The 23,589-nt window shown below is 41.9% G+C and overlaps 1 protein-coding gene across 3 annotated transcripts in view; it reads left to right on the top strand.

The window, feature by feature from the left end:
* The window catches only part of TNIK (TRAF2 and NCK interacting kinase), a 398,088-nt gene that overhangs the window by 68,156 nt on the left and 306,343 nt on the right, over positions 1 to 23,589 (top strand). For all 3 annotated transcript variants that reach the window (XM_039236518.1, XM_039236516.1, XM_039236515.1), the window contains exon 2: positions 18,429 to 18,494. In XM_039236518.1, the coding sequence (XP_039092449.1) occupies positions 18,429 to 18,494 (66 nt within the window). The remainder of the gene's footprint in view (positions 1 to 18,428; positions 18,495 to 23,589) is intronic.

Here is a 23,589-nt window from a genome sequence, read left to right as displayed (position 1 = left end):
ATCTATAAAATGAAAATTTTATAGCGTCTTTAAGGGTTACAGATAATGCATGTAAGTGCTTAGTCACATAGCAAATGCTCAAGAAACGAACACTGTTATCATACATTTATTTATTCATTTAACACTTATTGAGGACCTTCTGTGAGTGTGACACTGTTAGAGGCTAGAGATACCAGTATGACTCAGAACTACCTCAAGTGGCTTACTTACAGTCTAGGGGAGGAGTCAGGCACTTAAACACATAATTACCATATGTGGCAGGTGCTCTGGTAGTTTTCTAGAATATATACTGTGAGAACACAGAGGAGGAGCAGCTTAGCTCTGCTAGGGAGAAGGATGTGGGTTTGAGGAAGCGCTTGGATGTGATGCATCATACGATTTGAAGGTGAAAACCAGCTTGTGAGAAGTTGCTTGTGCGCCGACTAATTGAAAGTAGTTGTAGTAAAGCAGGGGATGGTGTGTGTGTGTGTGTGCGCACACGCATGCGCACGTGTGTGTGTTTGTGTGCAGAAGTGGTAGGGGAAGTACCCTCAACAAAGTAAGCAGCTTGCTCAAAGTCACACAGCTAGTAAGAGACAGGACCTGGAATTGGAATGGAAATGATTTCTACAGTTGCCAGTACTATTTCTACCTTTTTATCCCTAATTTTAAAAATATATAAATTGTATTCTTGAATGTGCTTTACAGTACTTCTTAAAGCCCTAACATATTCAGGAGAAGAGTATCTAGCTCATGATGTATGTCAGCAGTGTTTTGTGTTATAAAAATGAGGTTCTGAGCCAGGCCTTTCAGCAGTGGTGTTTGAGTACGTTGAGACCTGGTGGTCTTCTCCCATAAGGCAAGAGGTGCCTCTGTGAGGAGGAGAGGTGACTTGACCTCTTGCCATTGGCAGGGATGAGGTGATGCTAAGAGATGGAGGCTGAGGGTAAGCTCACCAGTTCTGCCCTGGTCAGTGTCTCTGTTATTATTTTATAGTATATGGAAATCACCCAAATGTATGCAGGCTGTTTAATCATTTTTTAAATTATTCTTGGAAAGGATTAAAATTAAATAAGCACATAAAATAAACTAAGCAGTTTGCTGGCAGGGATCTTTTCTCTACTTTGGAAAGGTCCACCCTACCCCCGCCCCCCGCCCCCTGCCAGTATTACTGGTGGTGCAGCCATGGCTTTGATTTTACTGGAGCCCCAGGTCTGCACCACTAAGCCATCTTAACTGTGCGTTTCTCCCTGCAGGGAACTCTGCCTTCACCCAAGGGACACTACAGAAGGGAGAGCTAGTATCTCCTTGCCAGGGCTTGCTACAACTCCCCAGGCCCCACACTTAATGGTTAGGCTCTTGGTCTAACTGTGGCTTTGGTCCTAACCAAATGGTTCTACTCAAAAGAGCAAGTTTACTCTAATGCCATGCAGATTTTCCAGTCATTGGCATTATTCTTTCTTTTTTTTTTTTATTTCTAGGAGAGAGAGAGAGAGAGAGAGAGAGAGAGAGAGAGAGAGAGACAGCGTGAGCAGGGGAGGGTCAGAGAGAGAGGGAGTCACAGACTGAAACAGGCTCCAGGCTCTGAGCTGGCAGTCAGCACAGAGCCTGACGCGGGGCTCGAACCCATGAACCGCGAGATCATGACCTAAGTGAAAGTTGGACGCTTAACTGACTAAGCCACCCAGGCACTCCAACATTATTCTTAACTCATTGTTTGACTTGACAATCAGCTGCACAGGATCCCACCTCCATAACAATATCTGGAGCCACAGACTCCCCAGGTTTCTTGTCTTGAAAAAAGCACATGAATATAGTGGCTGAGAAGGGCCTAGGAGGGGGCTGTTGGAAAGATCTATCTCTGGAACAAGTGTGGAAGGTGCGAGAGCTGATGTCAGGTTTTGGGGGTGTGGCCATAGATTTCTTTTACTAATACATTCCCTGGCAAACAGTGGTCAGTGAAGTAGATACTCTACAGGAATTACATGCTTAGCATTGTACTGTGTGGTATGGTTAACTGCTGGGTGGAATTGCATAGCCAGGGCAAGAATTTCTGTGCTGTAACAAAAGACTTTTAGCTAGTGGGTTTTAAGGAAGCCTCACTGACTGAGCTCTGGGACAGTCCTAAGACAGGGAACTGATATTTTAATTTGTGGGTAGCTGCTTATATCCATTTTCTCATTCTTTTACATCAAGGTTGCCTTCTTCACGATTAAATGATTTTTCGACCCTTTTAATTGCAAAATATATACTGAAAAGTGCACAAAACAAAAATGTTCTGCTCATTTAATTAGCACTAGCATGGCCATTAGACCATCTCTCTGCTCAAGAAATAGAATGATCCTTGTTGCCTTTCAGGACAACCTCACCAATCCAAAGGACTGGGAAGAAGAGGGGCGTTTTTATATTGTTGAGAAGTAAGACTTATAATAATTTGTAAAGAGTCTTATTCTCTCTTCAGTTTAGATGGTCACTAAGAGATACTAGAAGGGCAGTGTTGTCTAACACAGGGCCTAGCATGCTATCTTTAGCAGAGATGTCTCAGTGTAATTAGCAGCGATTCGAGGTACATGGCACTTGACTGTTTGAAATGTTTTTTTTTAACTGAGTATTCCTTTTGTTATCTTTTTTACACTGTTGCTTTTCTTAAAATCTACTCCGTGTGGACAGTGGGAAATTAAACTACTGTCCAGGTCTCATCTAAATAATGGCACATTCTGAATGAAGGAGGTGAAATCAAGAGCATTTGCCATATTTGAAAATCAGGACTATAAGCAAGCAGTACATGAGGACAGTTGCTTCTGGATGTTTTTTCCAAGACATTCCTACTGCTGAAGGAGACTAAATTTAAACCTGAAGAGATACTGGTATGCTGACTATGGTACCTCTACTGGAAGAATGAAATCTGGCCATGTGTAGCAACATGGATGGACCTTGAGGGTGTTATGCTGAGCGAAATAAGTCAGGCAGAGAAGGACAGATATCATATGTTTGCACGTATAGGAGGATTAGGAGGAACTTGACGGAGGAACAAGGGGGAGAAGAAGGGCGGAAATGGTGGGGGAAAGGGAGAGAGGCAAACCATGAGAGACTCTTGAATGCTGACAAAAACTGAGGACTGATGGATGTGGGGGGGAGGGGGGGATGGGCATGGAGGAGGGCACTTTGGGGATGAGCACTGAGTGTTATGTAGAAACTAATTTGACAATAAACTATTTGTAAAAAAAAAAAAAAAAAAGAAAGTATTGCTACGAACTTATGCATGTTTAACCAATATGTTAAAACAACGAACACTTAAGTCCTTGTGGAAAATAGGCTTTCCAGGAAGATGTGCCATATTTGGATGTGGCCTCACAGCTTCTCTGGTACCTAACTGTGTACTGCTGAGGAATGTGTATCCATATCTTCACGATACATAGTCTTCCTTACTTATGTCTTTATTTCACCAATGGAAAAAGTAAATAACATATATATTATATTGTCAGTCTTGATAAAATTAGTTATTTACTTAACCAGTATTTCTTAAGTGCCCTCTGTAGCCTGGATACTGTGCACATTGCCAAGGATGTTAATTTAAAGAGATCCTGGCCCCTGCTCTGTGGTGGGAGGAAGCAGAGTTGAGTGGGAAAGGGCGATGTAAACAAATTACCACAGCAACACCAATCACCAGTAAACACCATTTACCGGTTCCTTTGTTGCCTAGAACAAACATAGGATTTTGTTTAAAAAACTTAATGGTGTTCTGTGTTCTTTATTCCTTGTGTGTCTGCCGCTTTTTTGCAGCCATGTGTGTTCAATACTTGAAATCTATCTGCCTTATGAAATGCTCATGGACCCAGGGTATCTAGAAATAATCAAGAACTTGCTGAATGAAGGTGCTGTCCCACAAGTGACATGTTTCTAAGCTTCTGTCCTTTCTGACAGAAGAGCTACAGGCGATTAACACGTATCGTTTGTAAATGACACCATTAAAGAAAGCAATTTTTGTCCCAATGCTGAGCTCTCTCTACTTATGCAAATCATGTTCGCATTTCAAAGCCCAGCCTGATGCCCACCTTTTCCTTCCACCCTTCCCGGGCTCTGCCAGTCTGTATCAATTTCCCACCCCTCTGAACTCCTTTAGCGTTTATACTGTGTTCGGCCTGTTTGGCTGGTTCCAGCAGGGTTTCTACATTCCATCCCTTCTCCTTTCTGAGCAGGGTCCTTGAGAAATGGATTACAGCATTTCCTCCAGCAAATGTTTCCTCCTTATTCACCAGAGTGGGGTGGGATGGTAGAGCAGGGAAGCCACCCGGTAATCCCTGGGGAGCCACTGGGATTCAGAGGAGAGGTTGACAACAGCACCTTGTAGGTGCCCAGGGAATGAGCACTGGTCACTTTATTGCCATGTAGTTGTTAGGGCTCCATTGCCCATTCTGTGCCATTGACGTCTCGTGACTACAGGTCGCTACTCCTTGATGACCTCTACTATTGTTTGTATGGAGCCTACCTAATGAAATCTCTTTGCGTGTGGCAGTGAAGGATCCGTTACCATTTTCTCCCTTTCCAAATTTTTCCTGATTATGAAAATGCTGTTCTTCCACAGACCAGTGATAAACATTCTTTATAAAAGAGGCATTGTTCCTTCAGTAGCAACTTGTAATGAGAAAAGTAAAATAGAGACAAAATGCAGCCCTGGTCTGAACGGAGACTGGTTTTTCTTTGTGCGAATAACCAGAATTCCAGTCAGGTTGCCACGGAGATGCTGAGATTATAACTGCCCATGCCAGCAGTCAGAGAATGTTGCCCAAATTAGTTATTTTCAGCCACGTGGTTACCTTGACAGTGGCTCAAAAGCAGGTTTTGAGTTCAAAGGACTCAAATGAGCAGCTGGAGGGCTTGCAGTTCTGCTGTCCTCCGTGGGGCGGGGCGGGGACTACAAGCCCCGGCATGCCCTGGTTTAGGTCTATAGGATGTGGTCAGCCTGTGAATGCAAAGTCCGTGGTTTAACGTTTCCTCCCCCTTCCTGGTAACAAAGGGTTCCTGGAATCCCTGTGTCACCAGCCGGCTTTGTAAGCATTTTTATTTCCTGGGGCTGGCTTCAGATGTTGCAGGTTGGAGACAGTGGGGAGAATGTGCATTTTGGCATTGGACATTGATCTCGTGTAGGTTACTCTCCTAGCTTTAGTTTTCTCTTTTATAAAAAATCTACCTCACAGGATCAGTGCAGATATTAAGTAAAATAATTTTTGCAGAGTGGCCTGCATAGTGTTTGAGCATTAGGAGGTACTGAGGAAAAAGTGGCTCTTTTCAGAAATACTGTCTCAAAAATCATAAAGCATTATGCACTGAGATTATTACTGTCGCCACCTTTCGGTCATTTCTATTCTGTCAGTCAGAATAGGCTAGGATATGCTGTGATAACAAACAGTCTTAGAGCGTTAACACCATTAAAGTTTATTTCTTGACCATGCCATATGTCCAGAGCCCATCAGGAGAGGACCCTATTCAGCAGCTACCCAAAGACACAGACCAGGGGAGACTTCATGTCCATGTATGCTTCCAAAGCCATCACTGTATCTTATACAGCAGTCAAATATTGCATCTGAAAGTGGCTTGTCACTTTCACTCACATTGCATTGACAAAAGAAAATCATATGACCACACCCAACTTAAAGAGGAGTTGGGAAGGTGATATTGTATGACATGTCAGCAGGAGAACTTGAAGATTTGTGGGACAACTGTAATGACTGTCACCTCTATCAAAGAACTGTTCATTACAAATAAATAAATAAAAATGGCTGAATGGTAAAATTCAAAGCAAATCCATTGGAATTCAGTTGCATCAAACAGAAAACCTATGGTAGTTATATGGTCATCAGAGCCTTGGGATGATTTTATTGTTCTGCTATAACAACTTAGCATGAGGCTTCAGTTCTTAAATTTACTTTAGGGTCAGAAATTGCTGCAGAGTTCCTGCCATCACATCTACATTGCAGGCAACTGGAAGGAGGAAGGTGGAAGACAAAAGAGTCTTTCTCTCAGCTAAGTCAGCTCCATTTACGCAACCCATCTGAAAGTCCCTCACAATAATTCTTACATATCATTGGCCAGGACTTAGCCACATATTCTCTTCTAGCCTTAGTGGAGCTAGGGCATTTAGTTTTTGACTTGGATGCATTGGCCTCCCAAATAAAATTGGGATTTTTTTTGTTACGAAGGAACAATGGGAGAATGGACATTAGGTGGCACTGAACAGTCCCTGCTAAGGTAAATTAAGAGGCAGGATTCGGTTAAGTGGGAATGAGAAGGGAAAGATTGCTCTATACCCTTTCATTTTCCACCCTGTGCTACACAGAACTTAAAGAGACACAAAATTCCTTTAAAAAGTGTTCTATAGGCAGACAGGTTTAGGAAAGGAGGAAAGCTGTGCCCTCTCATGGAGATTCATAGGGAGCATTAACACATTAAAGTCTCTGAGAGGCCACATAGTAAAGAATGACCTCAATTGCTAATCTTTTAAACTCAGTCTGTTCCCAGGCTTACTTGACAATGGAAATGTAACATTTTTGGAAGTCTGGAGGGATGGAGAAATTTAGCTTTCTTTTCTTGAGTCTGCCAAAATAATTTTTAGGTCCTTGAACAAATGGTATAGAACCCCCATTCAAAAATTACCTGTTTATTACAAACATAAACAAACTTGTACATTCTTTTTTAAAAATTTCTTTTTATAGTTTATTTTTGAGACAGAGAGAGACAGAACATGCGTGGGGGAGGGACAGAGAGAAGAGACACAGAATCTGAAACAGGCTCCAGGCTCTGAGCTGTCAGCACAGAACCTGATACGGGGCTTGAACCCATGAACTGCGAGATCATGACCCGAGCCGAAGTCGGATGCTTAACCGACTGAGCGACCCAGGCACCCCCAAACTTGTATATTCTTTATGCGAGCCTAACCATAGGGACAAAAGCCTTGAAGGAAAATAAAATAGCTCAGATGCCAGTGAAACCCTGTTGACAGTAGTCTGTGTAAGAGTTGGTGTTAACTCTACGGCCATCTGTAGCATTAGTGATGACACCAGGTGATGACCGGAATGGGCTCATACCATCATCCGCCGGATGACAGGCCCCTGCCCCAGGTGCATGTTCATGGGCTTTTGTCTCTTCCTATCTGGCTCTTGGCCATCCTGCTCCTCTCTTGAAGTAGGAGTATAATAGGAAATCCAACCAACCAATGTTAACCTCCACACCTCTTAGCGAAGGTCTGTTGTCAACTGCATGGTTGCCTGCAGGTGTTGCGAGAGGTGCTGAAGATGCTGTCAAGCAACTATAAGTGTCATTGGTCTGTTGTAAGCAGGTGGTAAATGAGTACCTTTGGGGGAAGGGTTCAAGCTCTTCTTCCTAAAATGGAACCTTGGATGGTTTCCTAATATTTCTTACTTAATGATTTAGGTAATCAGTTCTTGTCTTTAAAGTCCATCTGCTGCAAATCCTATTCTTTTTTTTTTCATATAAGCGTCTTTGAAAAGACAAAATGCCCAAATCTTTGCTATTCTGGTTCCCATCATTTCGACCTCGTGTTGCTGCAAATACTGGAAAGTTACTCTGTCCTGACAGGCCGAGAGAGATCTCCTGTTTGCATATCTCTGTATACCGTAGGATTCATTTTCCCAAATAGTTGTATAATCTCTAGAACAACCTGACGATGGGAGGGAAGGGACCAGGGTAGTGGCCTTTATGTACATACTGGCCTTTAGAGCAACTTACTGTGTTTGAGCTTGAACAGACTGTGGGAGAGTTGAGGAAAGTTCTGGAAGGTGGAGATCCCTAGCCCTGTCTAAAATCTGCCTTTTGACTTAGTATTCTGGAGAAATTTCTCAGCCTGCTTTATGGAGTTAGCATGCCTTTCCCTGACAGTGGGTGAATTGGAAATAGTCCCTGAACAGAGCAATGGGCTTTGTGCATCGTACATGTGCACAGGCTGGTTTGTGGGTGTGGCTCAGGATCTATAGGTCAGGAAGTGTCAGAAGGGCCCGCTGTGAATCCCAACAGTAGACAAAGGTTTAAAGTAACCAGTCTGCCAAACTCAGAATAAATATCCAAGGTAATGTTATAAGGTCTTCTTTGATTATTCTTTTTAAAAATTTTATGTCCCTAATTATACATGCCCCTTTTTTCTAATGTAAGCCACAAATTAACAATAAGCTTATGTAGAATTATTTGTTTTCCGCTTTAAGGAGATAATTGAGAACTAAGCTAAATATGAGTATGAATATGGAAAATCTGTGAACTGAGAAAAATACATTTGGAGAAAAATCAATGATCTCTTATGCTGATATGTACACATGAACTCCCAAAGTGACTGTCTCAGAGATACCAAATTTGCAAATGTGTGATATATAATGTGACCTCATTTCTGGGTATGAATTCACTTCTCAACATAAATACCTGGAACTTACAACCAAGCACGGGCACCTACCTATCCTCCTCACACCCCTGTTCCCCTCCCTGCCAGGCACTGTTTGAAACGGTGTGGTTTCTTTCCTTTCCTCCAAAGATTTTATTGACTGGAGGGAAAGACTAGAGTAAAAGGACTTGGGGTTCCTGTTCTAACTCTGCCACTACCTAGGTGACACCTTGGACATGCCATATTGGGAAATCCTATCACTGTATGGATTGGATTGTATGAGTATATAGGACCTGCCTGGGTCTTTGCTTTTCTGTAAAATGGGGAGAGGGATTTATTGACAAGATCTCAGAAATGCCTGCTTCCGCATGTCAGAGATCTTAGTGTCTTGTGGCTCTTGGTGGTAGAACTGGTGATGACGTGGAGACTTTCTTCAGCCAGCAGATAATTACTGAGTCTACAATGACCCAGTCACTGCTCTGAGTACTGGGGAGACTGCGGTGAACAAAGCCGGTAAAAGCCATTCCTTCTTGGACTTTGCATTCTGAGGTAGAGAATTATTAGCAAACACTTTTGAGTACTTACAATATGCCAGACATTGTTTTAAATATTTTATGTATGTTAACTATTTTGTAATAATTTACAAATCCTGTTTAACGGGCATACTATAATCACTGTTTTACAATTGAGGAAACTGAGGCACAGAGAGATTTTTTTTTTTTTTTAATATTATACTCAAGATCACTTAGGCAGTAAATGGTGAATGAAGCTGGGATCAGAATCAGGATTTCTGGCTACAGGGTCTGTGGCCTTAGCTACTTTGATATACTGCCTCTCACTGCCCATTGGTTAACTTAAAATAACCAGTATTCATCTTAGCTAATGGCAAAATAGGAGAAACGAAACTGTAGCTTTGGAGAGAATCTGCGAGCCCACTTGGCTTCCCTCTCTGGAACTCCAGGCTCCAATGGGAAGACAGGGGCACTGAGCAGTCACTGGCATATTTTACTTCTAGTCCCAAGTCACTTGGCTGATTGCACTACCTGGTTGGAGGTCACTGGCCCTTCTCTGGCTCCATTGTTAAACTGCAAGGTCTTCACCATCCCCGTAACTACAAGTTTATTTCAGCATTGGCCATTTGTAGAAAAGTGAGCAATGACAGACTTACATTCAAAATATCTAGACTTGACTCCCACTTCTACTACTAACCAATGCTCTCACCTTGGACAACATTTACTAATACCAGCAGCAACGACAATACTAGCAGTAGCTTTTTTTTATTAAGCATTACTGTGGGTTGTGCTAAATTCTTTATGTATGTTGTTTCTGGTGCTCAGAACAATCCTCAGAAGAGGCATTTTTATCTTCACATTATAACCTGGACTTGGCTGCTGTCTCTACACATATTGTTTAACCTTGGGTGAGTTACTTAATTCCTTGAAGCCTTAGTTGCATCATCTGAAAATTGGGGTTAGTAATATGTACTCCCCTTGGTTGTTGTAAGAATTAAAGACGAAAAAATATATAAAGCATTTAGGCCATTGTCTATTTCGGAGACAGCAATAATGACCATGACAGTTTAAGGTCTCCCAGGTATTGCTCTGAGGAACCAGGTTTCAGATCTAATTTTAAAGGCTGCTTTTATGAGGACAGGCTGGAGCTGCAGTACCTTGTGAAGCAGGTGAGCGGGAGCAGGGTGCATGGGAAGCTGTTTCACTACCAATGGTTGCTTAGTAGCAGGTGGAACTGTGCAGGTAGCAACCCAAATAGAAGGTGGGGAAGCTCTGGTCTCCTTGTCCTGAGGCTAGAAGCCACCATCTCAAGGAAGGTGTTGCTCGATGCTTGGCTAGGAGCGTGTCCTGACCCTGCCAGGAGCTAGTACTGGTAAAAAGGATACCAGTACCACCTGGCGAGGCCCAACTGTGTGGGGGTAGATGGTGTCCTGTTGTCACCAGCAGTCAGTACCACCCCTCCCAAAGGACAGCACTGGACGAGTGGGTCTGGGGAGGCGTTCAGCACGTCCACATGCAGGACATGGCCTTGCTGGGAAGGCAGGCCAAGTAGGATTATCCCATTTTACAGATGGGAAAACCAGAATACAAGACTTGGTCAGGTAACACTAGCAAGGAGTAGACTCCCAAATTGAACCTTAGTTTTTTTGTGTCAATTGTCTGATAAGTCTCCTTAATTTAATTTGTTGTGCACAAACGATCAAATGAGAAAATTCAGCAATCATTGTTATGTATCTAAGTTTATTTATTTTGAGTTTATATTATATATGTAGTATATATATTAAGTTTATAAATTATTTATTTTGAGGGAGACAGAGACAGTGCGAGTGGGGGAGAGGCAGAGAAAGGGAGAGAGAGAGAATCCTCATCAGGCTCTATGCTGCTAGCTCAGGGCCAGATGCAGGGCTTGAGCTCATGAAACTGTGAGATCATAACCTAAGCCGAAAGCAAGAGTCGGACGCTTAACCAGCTGAGCCACCCAGGCACCGCTGTATTTATATTTTGTGATATATTCTTTTACTTGAATTACATCTTCTATTTGAGATGCTGGCTTGGGTAGTATGTTAATGGAGATAAGTCTGGATTGCATTCTAGATCTCCCAGGTATATACTCTTAGAGCACCTTGCATTTTTACTGCATATTGCTTGGCATTCTAATTTAATTGCAATTTAAATGACCGTGTATGTGCAGTTATGTGTGTTCACGTCTATTCTTTCATCAGATTGTAAGCACCAGGAGGCAGGGGCCAGTGTACCCTCACTCCTGCCTTGGACAGTAGTTGGGTGTGGAGAGTGTAGATAGTATTCAGGGATTGAATAAACCCCATCGTGGAAGGTTAAGACCTTTGGGTCCTCAGATCCCCATATTAGAAGGAGGCAAGGCCAGTAAAAACTGAGCTTTGAGGGACCTTGCCTGTCTGTGAGTGCAGCATGTGGCCTCAGTACCACGTTTCCCAGCACTGTGCTCACTTGGGAAGAATGATGGTGTTGACAAGCCTGGAGGCTCAAGATAAATATGGAGAGTTCTCCTACTGTTCCTGTTTTCTTTGTGCTGTTTTGCTTTTGTAAGCATATGCTTGTCAGTTAGGGCTGAAACCGAACAAAACAGCTGCTAAATATGGTTCCAAGAGGAATAACATTTTGGTCTTTTCAAGGCCCATAAGTTTAGAGTAAAGCGCAGCCATTTGGCAGATGTCAGGAGGGAATCTGGGGGCGGGCAGTCATTCTGGGAGCCGTGTCAGCCATCCGGACTCCACTGGGGTCTGTTTCTCCCTGCCAAAGCACTGGTGACCCCCAGCGGGGTCTTTGAGACGGGTTTGGGAGAAAAAGTCTCTAGAATCGAAACCACTGGCCATCATCTCTCCCAATCCCTCTGTTAATTTCATCTCAGAGAAGGGAGAAGGGTTGGGGAGCATATGCATCATCTTTTATGAAATGAAGGAAGTCGTCATCCTAGTTATATATTCAGGTTTGTCTTTTTCGATCTTTGGGATTTAGTTTAGAGATGTTGTTTAGCGTTCCGATAAGTCCTGTGTCATTCAGGGGGCCCCGAAGAATTAAAATGTAATTCAGTGGCTGGGAATATTAACCCCTAAATCTCAAATCTCTCTGTTCTGTGGTAAAGTCAGGCCTGAGCCTACCAGTGCTACCTGAATTTCATCAGCAGATGGGGAGAGAGCATTTATTCCAGCATACCAGGAGCCCCTGGAAACTTAATGTGTTTTCCCCATTTCTCAGTAATTTCTAAAGAGACATCTGTGTGTCCATAAATATCCGACCCTGTTTGCTAAGCGGTTGGTGGTGTTGGTTAAAAACAATAGATTTTCTTTTATTGGATTTGGTAGTTGAAAATATACAGAACACAGATGGAATTTTTCTGTGGCATAGGCTGTGTATATTAAATAAACTCTTTTTCCAAAGAGAAAAAAGAAGGAATGAAGGAGGTTAATGTTTGTTGAAATACTATGAGGTGTCAGGCCCTGAGCTAGTCTAGACACTTTCACAGCTGTCAAGATAACCCTATAAGGGAGGCAATATTATCCCCATTTTAAAAATGAAGAAACTGAGAGTCAGGGAAGTTACGCCACTTGCCCAAGGCTTGAGAGCTAGCTAGTAGTAGGTCAAGGGCTGAGAATTCTGAGTCTATGAAGCTGAAAGGGTACAAAGTGGCCAAGTGCCCAGTGTTCAGAGTCTGACCAGTCAGGTGCGCATCCTAGATCAATCACGCATCAGTGGTGTGACCTTAACCAACAGCTTAACCTCTCTGTGCCTCAATTTCCTCATCTGTAAAACAGAAGACAACAATAGCATCCACCTGACAGAGTTGTAATAATTAAATGACCCATTCATGGAAAATACTTAGAATAATGCCTGGCACATAAATGCTCCGAAAATGTTCGCTATTATTGTGATTTTTATTATAGTGGCTAAGCAAATTTGCCTTTATCAGTACTTACTGAAAAGTTACATTTTCTTTTCTGGAACAGCTTGCCTTTTGATTTGTAGTTATATTTCCTTATGAAATAATGTAAACTACTCTACCTTAGAATTAAATTCTCTTCTCCGTCTCCCAGCAAAGGTTAAGATCTGAATAAAGGCTTGTATAGCCAACAGGGATTCCTGACTTTGGTAAATGTCAATGATTTGCTCTTTTTTCCTTGGTGAATGTAACCTTCTTCCATGCTGCCCATCCTGTCTTTATGAGCAGCTAAACAAACACGAGAGAGAGAATTAAGCTGAATCTTGTCTCTTGGCTTTCCTATCTTTGTAACATGATTATTAGGTACATCGTCTTGTTGCATTGCACTTGGCGGCATGCGGACAGCCTGTCTTCTCAATGCACCTGAAGCACAGCGTAGACCAATGGGCCTTATGAGTTTTCCTTAGAGCTAGGAATACCATAGGGGCTAGAGTACGTGCCAGTTTTGTGCAATTGAAAGCGGGGTAAGGGGAGATGGAAGGGATAGTGACTGGGACAGCTTGTCTAGGTTGTAAAAAGAAATGATGTAAGTTTGCTAGACCTTTGGCTTGACATTCTGATCCCAATTTTGGCAGCTTCCTCTATGCATGTTGTAGAGAGTTGGGAGTGGGACATCAACCTTATTCAGCAGATAGTTATGTCTAGAAGTTATGTGTTGGACACCATGCTAAGCGCTGGGAAATTCTAAAACAAATGTGTTAAGAGTCCCTGCTTTCAGGGCATTTGTAATTTATCAAGGGAGAGAGATGGGAAAGGGAGTGGCACTAGGTGAAAGTGGTTATGATAGAGCTATGTCCAACATGCTGTGGGTGCAGAGAGTTGGTGGTACTAATCTGAGAATCACAGAGGAGGTGGCATACTGGGCTTTTAAGGCTGGGCTTGCCTGAATGATGGAATAATCTTGGCAGGCAAACATTATGAACCAGGGTGAAGAGACATGGCCTGTGAGGTGTGCTAGGGACATTGAGGGTGGTTTGACTTGGTTGGTTGTAGTACAAAATGATGGGGCATAAGACTAGGAATGAAGACTGGGCCTGAGGATGACAGGACCTTGACTTTCAATTTGAACCACACTGTGTAGGATTCTAAAGCATGGCGTGTTGTGTCTATTTTAGAAAGTTCATTGTGAAGGAGGAAAGAATTGATTGAAAGTAAATAGTCCCAGCAAGAGAGGATGAGGCCTTTTGCATGAACAGAGTGGAGGAGATGGATATAAGGACATTGGGAGATGAAATCATTAGTACTTAGTGAACAGCATGAGGTTGGAACCTTAAGGTCAGCTTATCTTTAAGGTCTGGGCGGAAGAAACAGAATCTCTGTGAGAAACTGAATGGTACTTTAGAAAACAAGGGAGGGGACATATTTCAACAAGAGTGTTGATGCTTGGCAGGGTAAATGCCTCAAAGGGAGCAGCCAGGACAGGACTGAGAAGAAACCAGTATAGGTAAGAGATTGAGGTCATTGGTGACCCTTGGGAGAAATTATTTTAGAGTTCTACGAGTGTGGAGAAAACACATGAATGAGTGCTTACCATGTTCAAGCTATAGCACTATTCCACAGGAGCCTAACTAGCAATTATATGCACTTGTGTAAGGGAGTATTCACAAACAGCAGCTCTTGGGAATTTGGAGAGGAGGTAGGGGAGATGGAACCTTAGGATCAGTGCTTAATTCAAGTGCCCCTGGACAGTATGTCTGCCTTCTGCTTTCCAGGGTCTCAGAGAGCCTCCTCCTTGCAAATACCATGGCTCTAATTGTGCTATTTTGTCTATTGTCAGCATACTGTAGAAGACAGATGCTACTAGACTTCTATTCCAATTCCAAATTGGTACTCATTTCTAGCCATGATGCTTGTAGAGGTTGCTGTGGCGTATCACCCAATTGCCTTTTTTTATGCCTGAAGCACTCATTGTCCACTTGCTGGGAGTGAAGGCAGCTAGTGATTGTTCTCACCTGGGGATTGTCCTCAGCAGAAGAGTGTCACTTCATACAAGATCATAACCTCTGGGATGGAAACAGCGGACAGACTGTATGCAATGACTAGTCAATGGAGGTGGGGCACAAAGGCTCCCGTGCCCCAGGGTAGGATAATTTATTATAATAATCCCACGGAGCTCCTGTGGGATCAGATGAAGTTTTGGTTCCACAGCATCATAGCTGAACTCATTCAGTCTGCTGGGTCCAATCCAAATTCTTTGATTCCTAACTGGTGTTGATTCTGAGGAACACCCTGTAAAATCCCTGTGTAAATCTCAGTGTTTCTGAGTCTCATTTCCTGGGGAACTACCCCAATTTCATGGTTGTTTCCAGTTTGTTGGTCTACCCAAGGTGGGTGACCAATCCATCTGTGGTTACTCTGACCTTTGCTTCTGTGTTCGTTGGGCGTCCAGTGGGAAGACAGTTGAAAAAAAAGTCTTGGCTTTGTGCCTCCTGGTTCTGATTGGCTGAGACATAGGCTGTTCAAGGCGAGGAAAGAGCTAGAAGTCAGTTGCCCAGCTGCTCCTGAGACCAGCCCATTAAGCTTCAGCCCTGAGGAGGGGTCTGTGAGGTGCGGTGGCCCCTGGGGCTTGAAGCTGGTCCCACTCTTGCATCCTGGTTCTTTTCCTGCCCTCCCCTCCCACCCTCCCCTCTGCGCCTGCCTTCCCCTCCCACCCTCCCCTCTGCGCCTGCCCTCCCCTTCCACCCTCCCCTCTGCTTCCTAAGGCTCCCTAAGGCAGGTGGTAGTCACTGTCCTGCATCTCCTCTCTTTCATTCAAATTTTGTTTTTTAGTCAAGAAAAACAAATGCTGGAAACACAATTGAGATATTTTGAGCAAATGTAGAACCTCTCTCAAAATTTGTTGCAGAAACACCGCTGAGCAAACAAACTACTGGGAGCACAACTTAGAAACAAACAGCAGCTGCTAGCATTTGTGGGCTTTTTCCCCCGTTCCCTCATTTTTTTCTAATTCCGTGTATACTAGAACCTGATGCTCTGCTGGCCTAGCGATATCACACACACAATTTTCCGTTCCCATCCTGAGGCCTCCCAGGTGGTCTTTTAGCTGCAGGGTCTCCGCTGACACAACCGTGGACCCTTCCCATCTCTGCTGTCACAGGATCCCATCTGGAATGTTGTCCACAGCCCCTGACCCTGTGGGACGTGGCTGGAACTCCTGCATTTCTCCGGCTGTGGGGCAGGATTCGGGAGTGTGGCTCTTTGCCCTCCTGGCTTTATCACAATGGGTTATGCAGATGACAATCTTTCTCTGTGTCAAAGTGCTTCAACTGCTGGGTTTTTGTTTTATATTTTCATTTGTTTTCTATGTGGACTCTTGAAAGACATACAGCAAAGAGCTCTCCTTGGGCCTGATGTGCTGAAGACTGCAACTTGAAGTAACTCTCATTGGTCACATCAAACTCACTTGTCTGCTTCCCCATGAATGGCAGCCTTGAAGCAGCCCTTCGCCCTTTAAATGCTACCAGTGGTGTGCAGTTCCTCAGCTTCAAGATGACTGCTATTGGATGTTAGCTGATTATCAGCCATGGGCAGGGTGTGGTGCTAGGCCCTCATTGCTCCTTACCAGAGCTCTTCGAGGCATGTGTCATGTCCGGTTTTCTCTGCCCGGAGACTAAGTTGCTCTCCCAGGGTGTCCTACGGTCATACAGCCAGTCAAGGGAGAGCTGGTATTTAACCCAGGTCTGTCTGACTCCAAAGCCCAGGTGGTCTCCCTCTCCTGCCTCTCAGTCATCCTGACAGTATATGGCGATGCTTTTATAAAAGCGTTGACTCTTCTGCAATCTTTTTTATTTGTCCCTCCCTCAGTTAGTGCCTAACATTTAAAAATTAAGACAGGAGCACCTGGGTGGCTCAGTCAGTTAAGTGTCTGAGTGTTGATTTCATCTTAGGTCATGATCTCAGGTGTTTGTGGGTTGAGCCCTGCATCAGACTCTGCTGACAGTGAGGAGCCTGCTTGGGATTTTCTCTCTCTCTGTCTGCCTTTCTCTCTCTCTCTCAAAATAAATAAATAAACTTAAAAAATTAGGACATTTTGGAAACAAAGAAAACAACAATGCTAAACTTTAGACCTGGCAATATTGTGCAGATAGATTGATATAATAACGACTGGTTCCAGCTATGTTACCTCCCATCCCTGCAGGGAGACGTGGCTTCTTCAGACTGCCTCAGACTCCAGCTGGCCCACTTCACTCTTTTTTTTAATGGTTATTTAATTTTGAGGGGGGAGGAGAGAACATGGGAGCATGTGCAAGCGGGGGAGGGGCAGAAGGAGAGAGAGAGAATCCGAAGCAGGCTCCAGGCTCTGAGCTGTCAGCACAGAGCCCAATGCAGGGCTCAAACTCACGAACTGAAGATCATGACCTGAGCTGAAGCTGGATGCGTAACAGACTGAGCCACCCAGGCGCCCCACACTTTACTCTTTTATGTTACTTGCCCAGCCTCTGTGGACATTTAAGTTTATGATTCTTCATTTAGGTCCTTAAAGAACCAATTGCTGTCCAGTTAGGTATCAGTAGAGGTCAGAGTCAATTTATGCTTCTAGGTTGAATTTTATAGGCTTTGATATTTTTTCAACTTTTGGGGATAGTAATTTAGTAACAGATAACAGCAATGATTGGACATTTGTTGAGCACCCTAACATTTAGTTGACTCTGAGGGTAAGCAGACACCTGTTTGGTGGTAAGGACTTGCATCAGTCTCCAATTTAGTTTTTATTCAAAATCCTGCAGGGACCCTTCAGGTACCACAGGCTCTGCTGGACCATTCGCAGAAACATATTTTGCAGGGACAACTTTCTAAAGAGGGAAGATAAATCCAAAGAAAAACATCCTGAGAGGGGCAGGCATGTTTATTTAAAAGTTTGTTTGTTTATTTATTTATTAAGTTTATTCATTTATTTAAGCAAGTGGGGGCCAGAGAGAGAGGGGAGAGAGTATCCCAAGCAGGTTCCATGAAAGTATAGAGCCCGATGCGGGCCTCAAACTCATGCCCTGTGAACTCATGACCTGAGCCTGACTCTTAGTTTTGGGCTAAGAGTCCAAACTAACTCTTAGAACTGACTGAGCCACTGAGTGCACCAGAGGTGACTATGTTGGTTGCATTTGCTCTTGGGAAGCATTGACTACCTTATGTAAGATTGCCCCACAACACGGAAACACCCCTTTCTTAACTGTGTTCAACATAATGGACAGCTCAGAATCTTCAAAGAGAAACATCTAAAAAATTAGAATCCCTTCTCAGGATGATGGGCCTTTCATTTCATCCTGATGTACCTACAAGTATATTTCCATTTGACAGTGAGAAATGTGTTAATTCTTTTTTATTGTTTCAGTGGAAGTCGTGTCTCCTTTTGTCTGATTTAAACACATCTCATAGAAATGTAAAATGGAAAGAAAGTGGATTTTGACTAATTTCATAGCAGTACCTGAATTAAATTTTCATAGCAATTAATATTAACACATGAATGCCCTTAAAGCTGAAGTTATTTCCTGGCTTATTTAAAATTTTTGCTTTTGATTATGACAATGCCTAGAATATTGTTCTGAATTTTTATTGTTTGTTTATTTTCTTGTAGGACCCTGCAGGAATTTTTGAATTAGTGGAACTCGTTGGAAATGGAACATATGGACAAGTTTATAAGGTAGGTTCATTTAATTTGAACATGGCTTATATATGGTTTTTGATTCATGCATGCTAGAATGCTGTCTATTCTTGTTCATGTATGTCTTAGAACAGATTTACAACAAAATTATATGTTTATTAATTGGCTCTCCATCTTTCAAAATGTGACTGTAGTTCCATTGTCGAAGCTGGATTCCAGGATTTGGGCATTGCCCTTCATTAACTATCTGACACATGAATTCCCAACGCTGCATATTTGAACCTCTTTAAGTGTTTGCTTTCCTTTACATTACACTGCCAGAACTGGTTTGCAGAGGAGCAAAAGATCCCTTACTTTAGAAATTTAACCTATTAAAGTATTACAGCTGGAAAAGTAGATTTGTTATTGGCCCAGGGCATGAATTAAAATGAGTTTAGTGAATAGTGTTAGAAAACTGGCTACCTCACAAAGCAAAGGCCTAATGGCAGCAATGACTTTTAGAAGATAGGAAATAAGTACAAATTAAACTTCAGATGAGGAATAAGAAGTATTTTTTTGTCCTTTTCCTAGTTTTTGCTTATACGTTCACTCAAAATGCTTTTAAAAGATATTACCCCCCAGTAAAGGATCTAAAAACAATATGACTGTTTAAAAATGTGGGTTGGTTTCCCTTCTGATTATCAAAAGGAAATGGAAATGAACTGTTTTGGATTAAAGTTTAGGGGGTTTTAGTGAATGGGCTATTGAAATAAATGCCTTTAAAACAAATCAGTTCTTTTCTCATATTTATTTATGGGGAAATATCCATCATTTTCCTGAGTGGTAGTGAGGTGGGCTGGTGTTTTCATTACAAATGATCTCTTTCGTTGTTCTGTTTCTAAAAGTTTCTTTTCTGATTCCTAAACTTCCCAGGGATTAAAATTATTGTGGAAATTATCTATATTGTAATATTTCCAATTCAACAGAATGTCAAAAGTACACACACACACACACACACACACACACAGACACACACACACACACACACGATGATCTTGAGAATCTGAACACAATTGTAAACAGATACATATTTAAGCCTTTATTTATTGGGAGGTATTTATTTATTGGTGCCCACTCTGGGGGAGAATTTCTCCCTTGCAAGAAATGATTATTTCCTAAAATGCCAACCCCTTGCAATTAGACAGAATGTAGTCCACCCGGGCTGTTCACTTGATGCTGATCCTGTCTGACACAAGGAAGAAATGTGTCTCAGCAAATACTTTTAAATACTGTCAATGAAGATAATTAGGTTGGAAGATTGTGTTATTGCATTTTGAGAAATTGGTTAGAGCTTGTGAATTAATGTGGGCTAATGAATTAAACTCTGATGTAGGTAGAAAATTACTTCTGATTTGCTGACAGTATGGAGTTGCAACTCTGTGGCATGCTCCTGATTTCGTGGCCGCCCATTGCATTGTACCATGCGTCTTGCTGTCTGGGGGATGGGATTTGGGAGGTGATTCACAGCTTTGTCCACTACTCCAAGAGATGGACTGTACATTCTTGCAAGAGGAGACAACATAGAGGTTCAGTTAAGGATGAGAAAGTTTGGAAAATTCAGAACTATCCCCCATTTGTCACCTGAAAAAAAAAGAAAGGGAAACAAGTGTTAAGAGGTCTCAGATCTTTTTTAGAAAGGAAAGATATTCACCAGCTTTGTTGTTGACATTATCCTGGAGACGCCATTCTTTTAGTGCTTGATACAAAACCACTCAAGCTGAGAGGAGATTGCCAAGAAACGTCCCGGTAAACGTGTGGGACTCTGGGACAGCCCTATGTATTGTTTTGTGGCATCACAGCTTCTCTGCGCATTAGTCAAGTGCAAATGTTGTTAGAAATGCTTTGGGGATTTGTAATGATATATCTGAAGAATTAAAACTCCCTACTCATGTAAGAGGTTGGTGTCTAGGCAACTCAGATATTCAGTGGCCCCTACTTCTGAACAGAGATACCTGGGTTTTCTGAGCCACTAATTCAGTCCTTTTGTTACCCTGAGTTCTGAAGGATTAGAGCTTAATAAAATAGCAAAATCAAATATATGTGAACCTAAAGAAAAATAAGTTAGGAAGTGATTGTTCGCATTACAGATTATATTTACCTTTTATGGGATAGGCATGTTTCTAAAATACTGAAAGCATACCTGGAAATTTCATAGCCCTGAGAAGAGATCCCTATACCAAAACGCTTCTATGATAAATTCTTTCTTTATATTAAGTATTAAACCTTTGATTTCAACCTGTTATAAATCCAGCTTTTGGTGTTCCTGGATTTTACAAAATGAGGTATAATTTTGTGAACAATTATATAGACATCATCTTTATGGAAAGATTCATTATAAGTTTCTTTTTATAAGTTGTCGTGAGAGAGTCATGATATAATTTTATTTATAAGTAGTTTTTAAGAAACATACTTAATATAATCAACAAAAATGTCACAAAAATTGTAGATATTAAGAGAATATTTTCTGCAATCTATTTGAACATGAAGCACATACATCTAGGTGTGGAAATACAAATATTTTATGTAAAGGTCATTTAGTAATGTTTAGACTTTCAAAGTTATTTCTAGTCGTACTCCCAAGTATGACTTGGTCTCTCTGTCCTTAGAAGGTTAGTTAGCTTTGTTTATCTTTAGCATTTTGGTCTCAGATGGCCAAGTGACAACACAGTATGTCTTTTACTTTATTTATTGGATGGAATACATAAATAATAGAGCAGTGATTCTCTGTCAGGACTTTTATGGCAGAAATCATCTTCCTGGGCCCATGGCTCCCATTAAAAACCAAACCAACAAGAAGCCACATAGTTGTTTACTAAAGGTTTTGGCTGTTTATTAGCATGCCGCCTATTGGGAGCTAATGGAATCCAGATAACATTTTTGTTACAATAAAGTAATATTTTAATATGTTGAGATAATTGTTTATTGCTGAAGCACCACTAAATCTTAGCCACAGATTTAAAAAATGAATGTTGGTCTATTCAGTTTCTTAATTTGGTGTTTTGAAATATATGTTGCTTATTATGGACAGGGAGACATACTTTATTGCAGAGTGACCGGGGGGATTGGGAATATGGTAGAATCCTCAGGATCTCTCAAGTTTCTCCCAAGGTTGTAAAGTGTGAACCAAGGAGGCCATCTTGGAGGTTACAGGGCATGTGAGAGAGAGCACTGGGAGTGAATGTATGTGTGTTTTCAAAGAATTGCAGAGGTCCTCATAAGTAATCTAGTCCAATCATTCCTTTGCCAAATGTCTATTCAGCCCAACCTTGATTACTTCTGGTCACGTGGAACTCACCACCTACTACTCAGTTCATTTTCCTACAACTCTCTTTGAATAGTCATTATCATTATGAGCCAAGATTCTACCTTCCTAAAATGTTTACCATTTCAAGCTTGTTCCATACCCTCAGAGCTATGTAAAAAAATAAATGAAATCTTCTTCCACAAGAACAGAGTTCTTTAAATATTCAAAGAAGACTTCTCATTTCTTGCCTCAAACACATACTTGTGTCTTCTGTTCTTAGGCAATATAGCCTCAAGTTGCTTGATTAATTCTTTATATCACATTAATGTGATATAAAGACCTTTCATTAATGCCGCTTCTCTCTGGAACTGTTCTAACATATTACTAAAAGAATGCTTTATACTTTTAAATAGTTTTCTATTTTGCAAAACATCTTGTATAAACGACGTGACTTCTGATTTAATTACTTTAATAATTTCATGAGCACCTCATTCACAGCTCAGGGTCTTTACAGCAACAGTTTCCTCTGTCGGGAACATTTCTCCCAACCTTATTATGACCGGCTCCTTCTCCTTCAGGTCTCAGTTCAAATGTTACCTCCTCAAGGCCACCACTTTTCATCCTTGTATCTACTACCAACAGCCACTACCTCTGCCCCCTTTCCCCACAGACTTTCTCTGTCACATGAAATTCTTTTATTTTATTTGTGGCATTGCCACTCTCCGAAAACCTGTTCCTTTTTTGAGTATATATTAAACTATTTCAATGCATAAATAAAGGAAAGATAAGGGTAGGGACCTGGTCTGTCCAGCCATCACTGTCTCCTCAGTCTGGCACATAGTACACATCGACTCTTGTGGGGCTCAAAACTGAGCTGCATTTTCCTGGATAGTTCTTTTTATACTCATTTCCAGTTACTGCCCGTTTTTCCCATAAAAGATTAGTCTACTTACTTCAGAAGTGCATCTTTGCACAAAAGTAATCAACAAAATGCCCTACTTATATTTTTTGGGTCGGAAGTGGATGTAGAGTTTATGCTAAATGAATTGTTCATAGTCTGTAGAAGCCAGACCCATGCTGGTAATTTACAAAATGAGGCAAATCCATTTTCTGGGGTCCAGTCTCCTGGCAGAGGTTCTCAAACTTTAGTGTGCAAAACAAATATTTGGGAAATTATTAAAAATGGGGGTTTCTAGGATCAGTTTTTGAAATTTTGATTCAGTAGGTCTGGGTAGGGTCCAGGAAGCTGCACCTTTAATAAGTGTGTGGGTTCATTCTCATGGTTAGGTCTGTAGCCCCATGCCTCCAGAAACTTGCAAAAGTGAGAGTAGATTATCCTGTTGTAACACCTGAGCAAATGCTGATCCTAATGCTTTTTGTCATCATTTACTTGAGGATTTTAGGATTTCCATGCTGAGTCCAACTTATATCAACTGAGAAAAGTAAAAAATATAAAGATCTTGACCCGAGATATGATGCCAACCGGTTTTGATGTACTCATCGAGAGATTAAACTTTTTTAAAAAATGTTTTTATTTATTTATCAGAGAGAGAGAGAGAGAAAGAGACAGCATGAGCAGGGGAGGGTCAGAGAGAGAGGGAAACACAGAATCTGAAATAGGCTCCAGCTTCTGAGCTAGCTGTCAGCACAGAGCCTGACACGGGGCTCGAACCCACGAACCGTGAGATCATGACCTGAGCCGAAGTTGGACGCTCAACCCACTGAGCTACCCAGGCACCCCTAGAGATTAAGCTTTTGCTGTTTTTATTTGACATGTTGTGATTATAGTTTAAGGTTGTCCTGAATAATTCAACTCAAGACCTGAGAATCGATATGGTCAAACTGACCTGG

This window comes from Hyaena hyaena, unplaced genomic scaffold, assembly GCF_003009895.1.
Source record: "Hyaena hyaena isolate Hyena2069 unplaced genomic scaffold, ASM300989v1 scaffold_112, whole genome shotgun sequence".
In the NCBI taxonomy this organism is placed as follows: Eukaryota; Metazoa; Chordata; class Mammalia; order Carnivora; family Hyaenidae; genus Hyaena; species Hyaena hyaena.
Note: the sequence above shows the minus strand (reverse complement) of the source record. Positions and strands in the feature narration are given on the sequence as shown.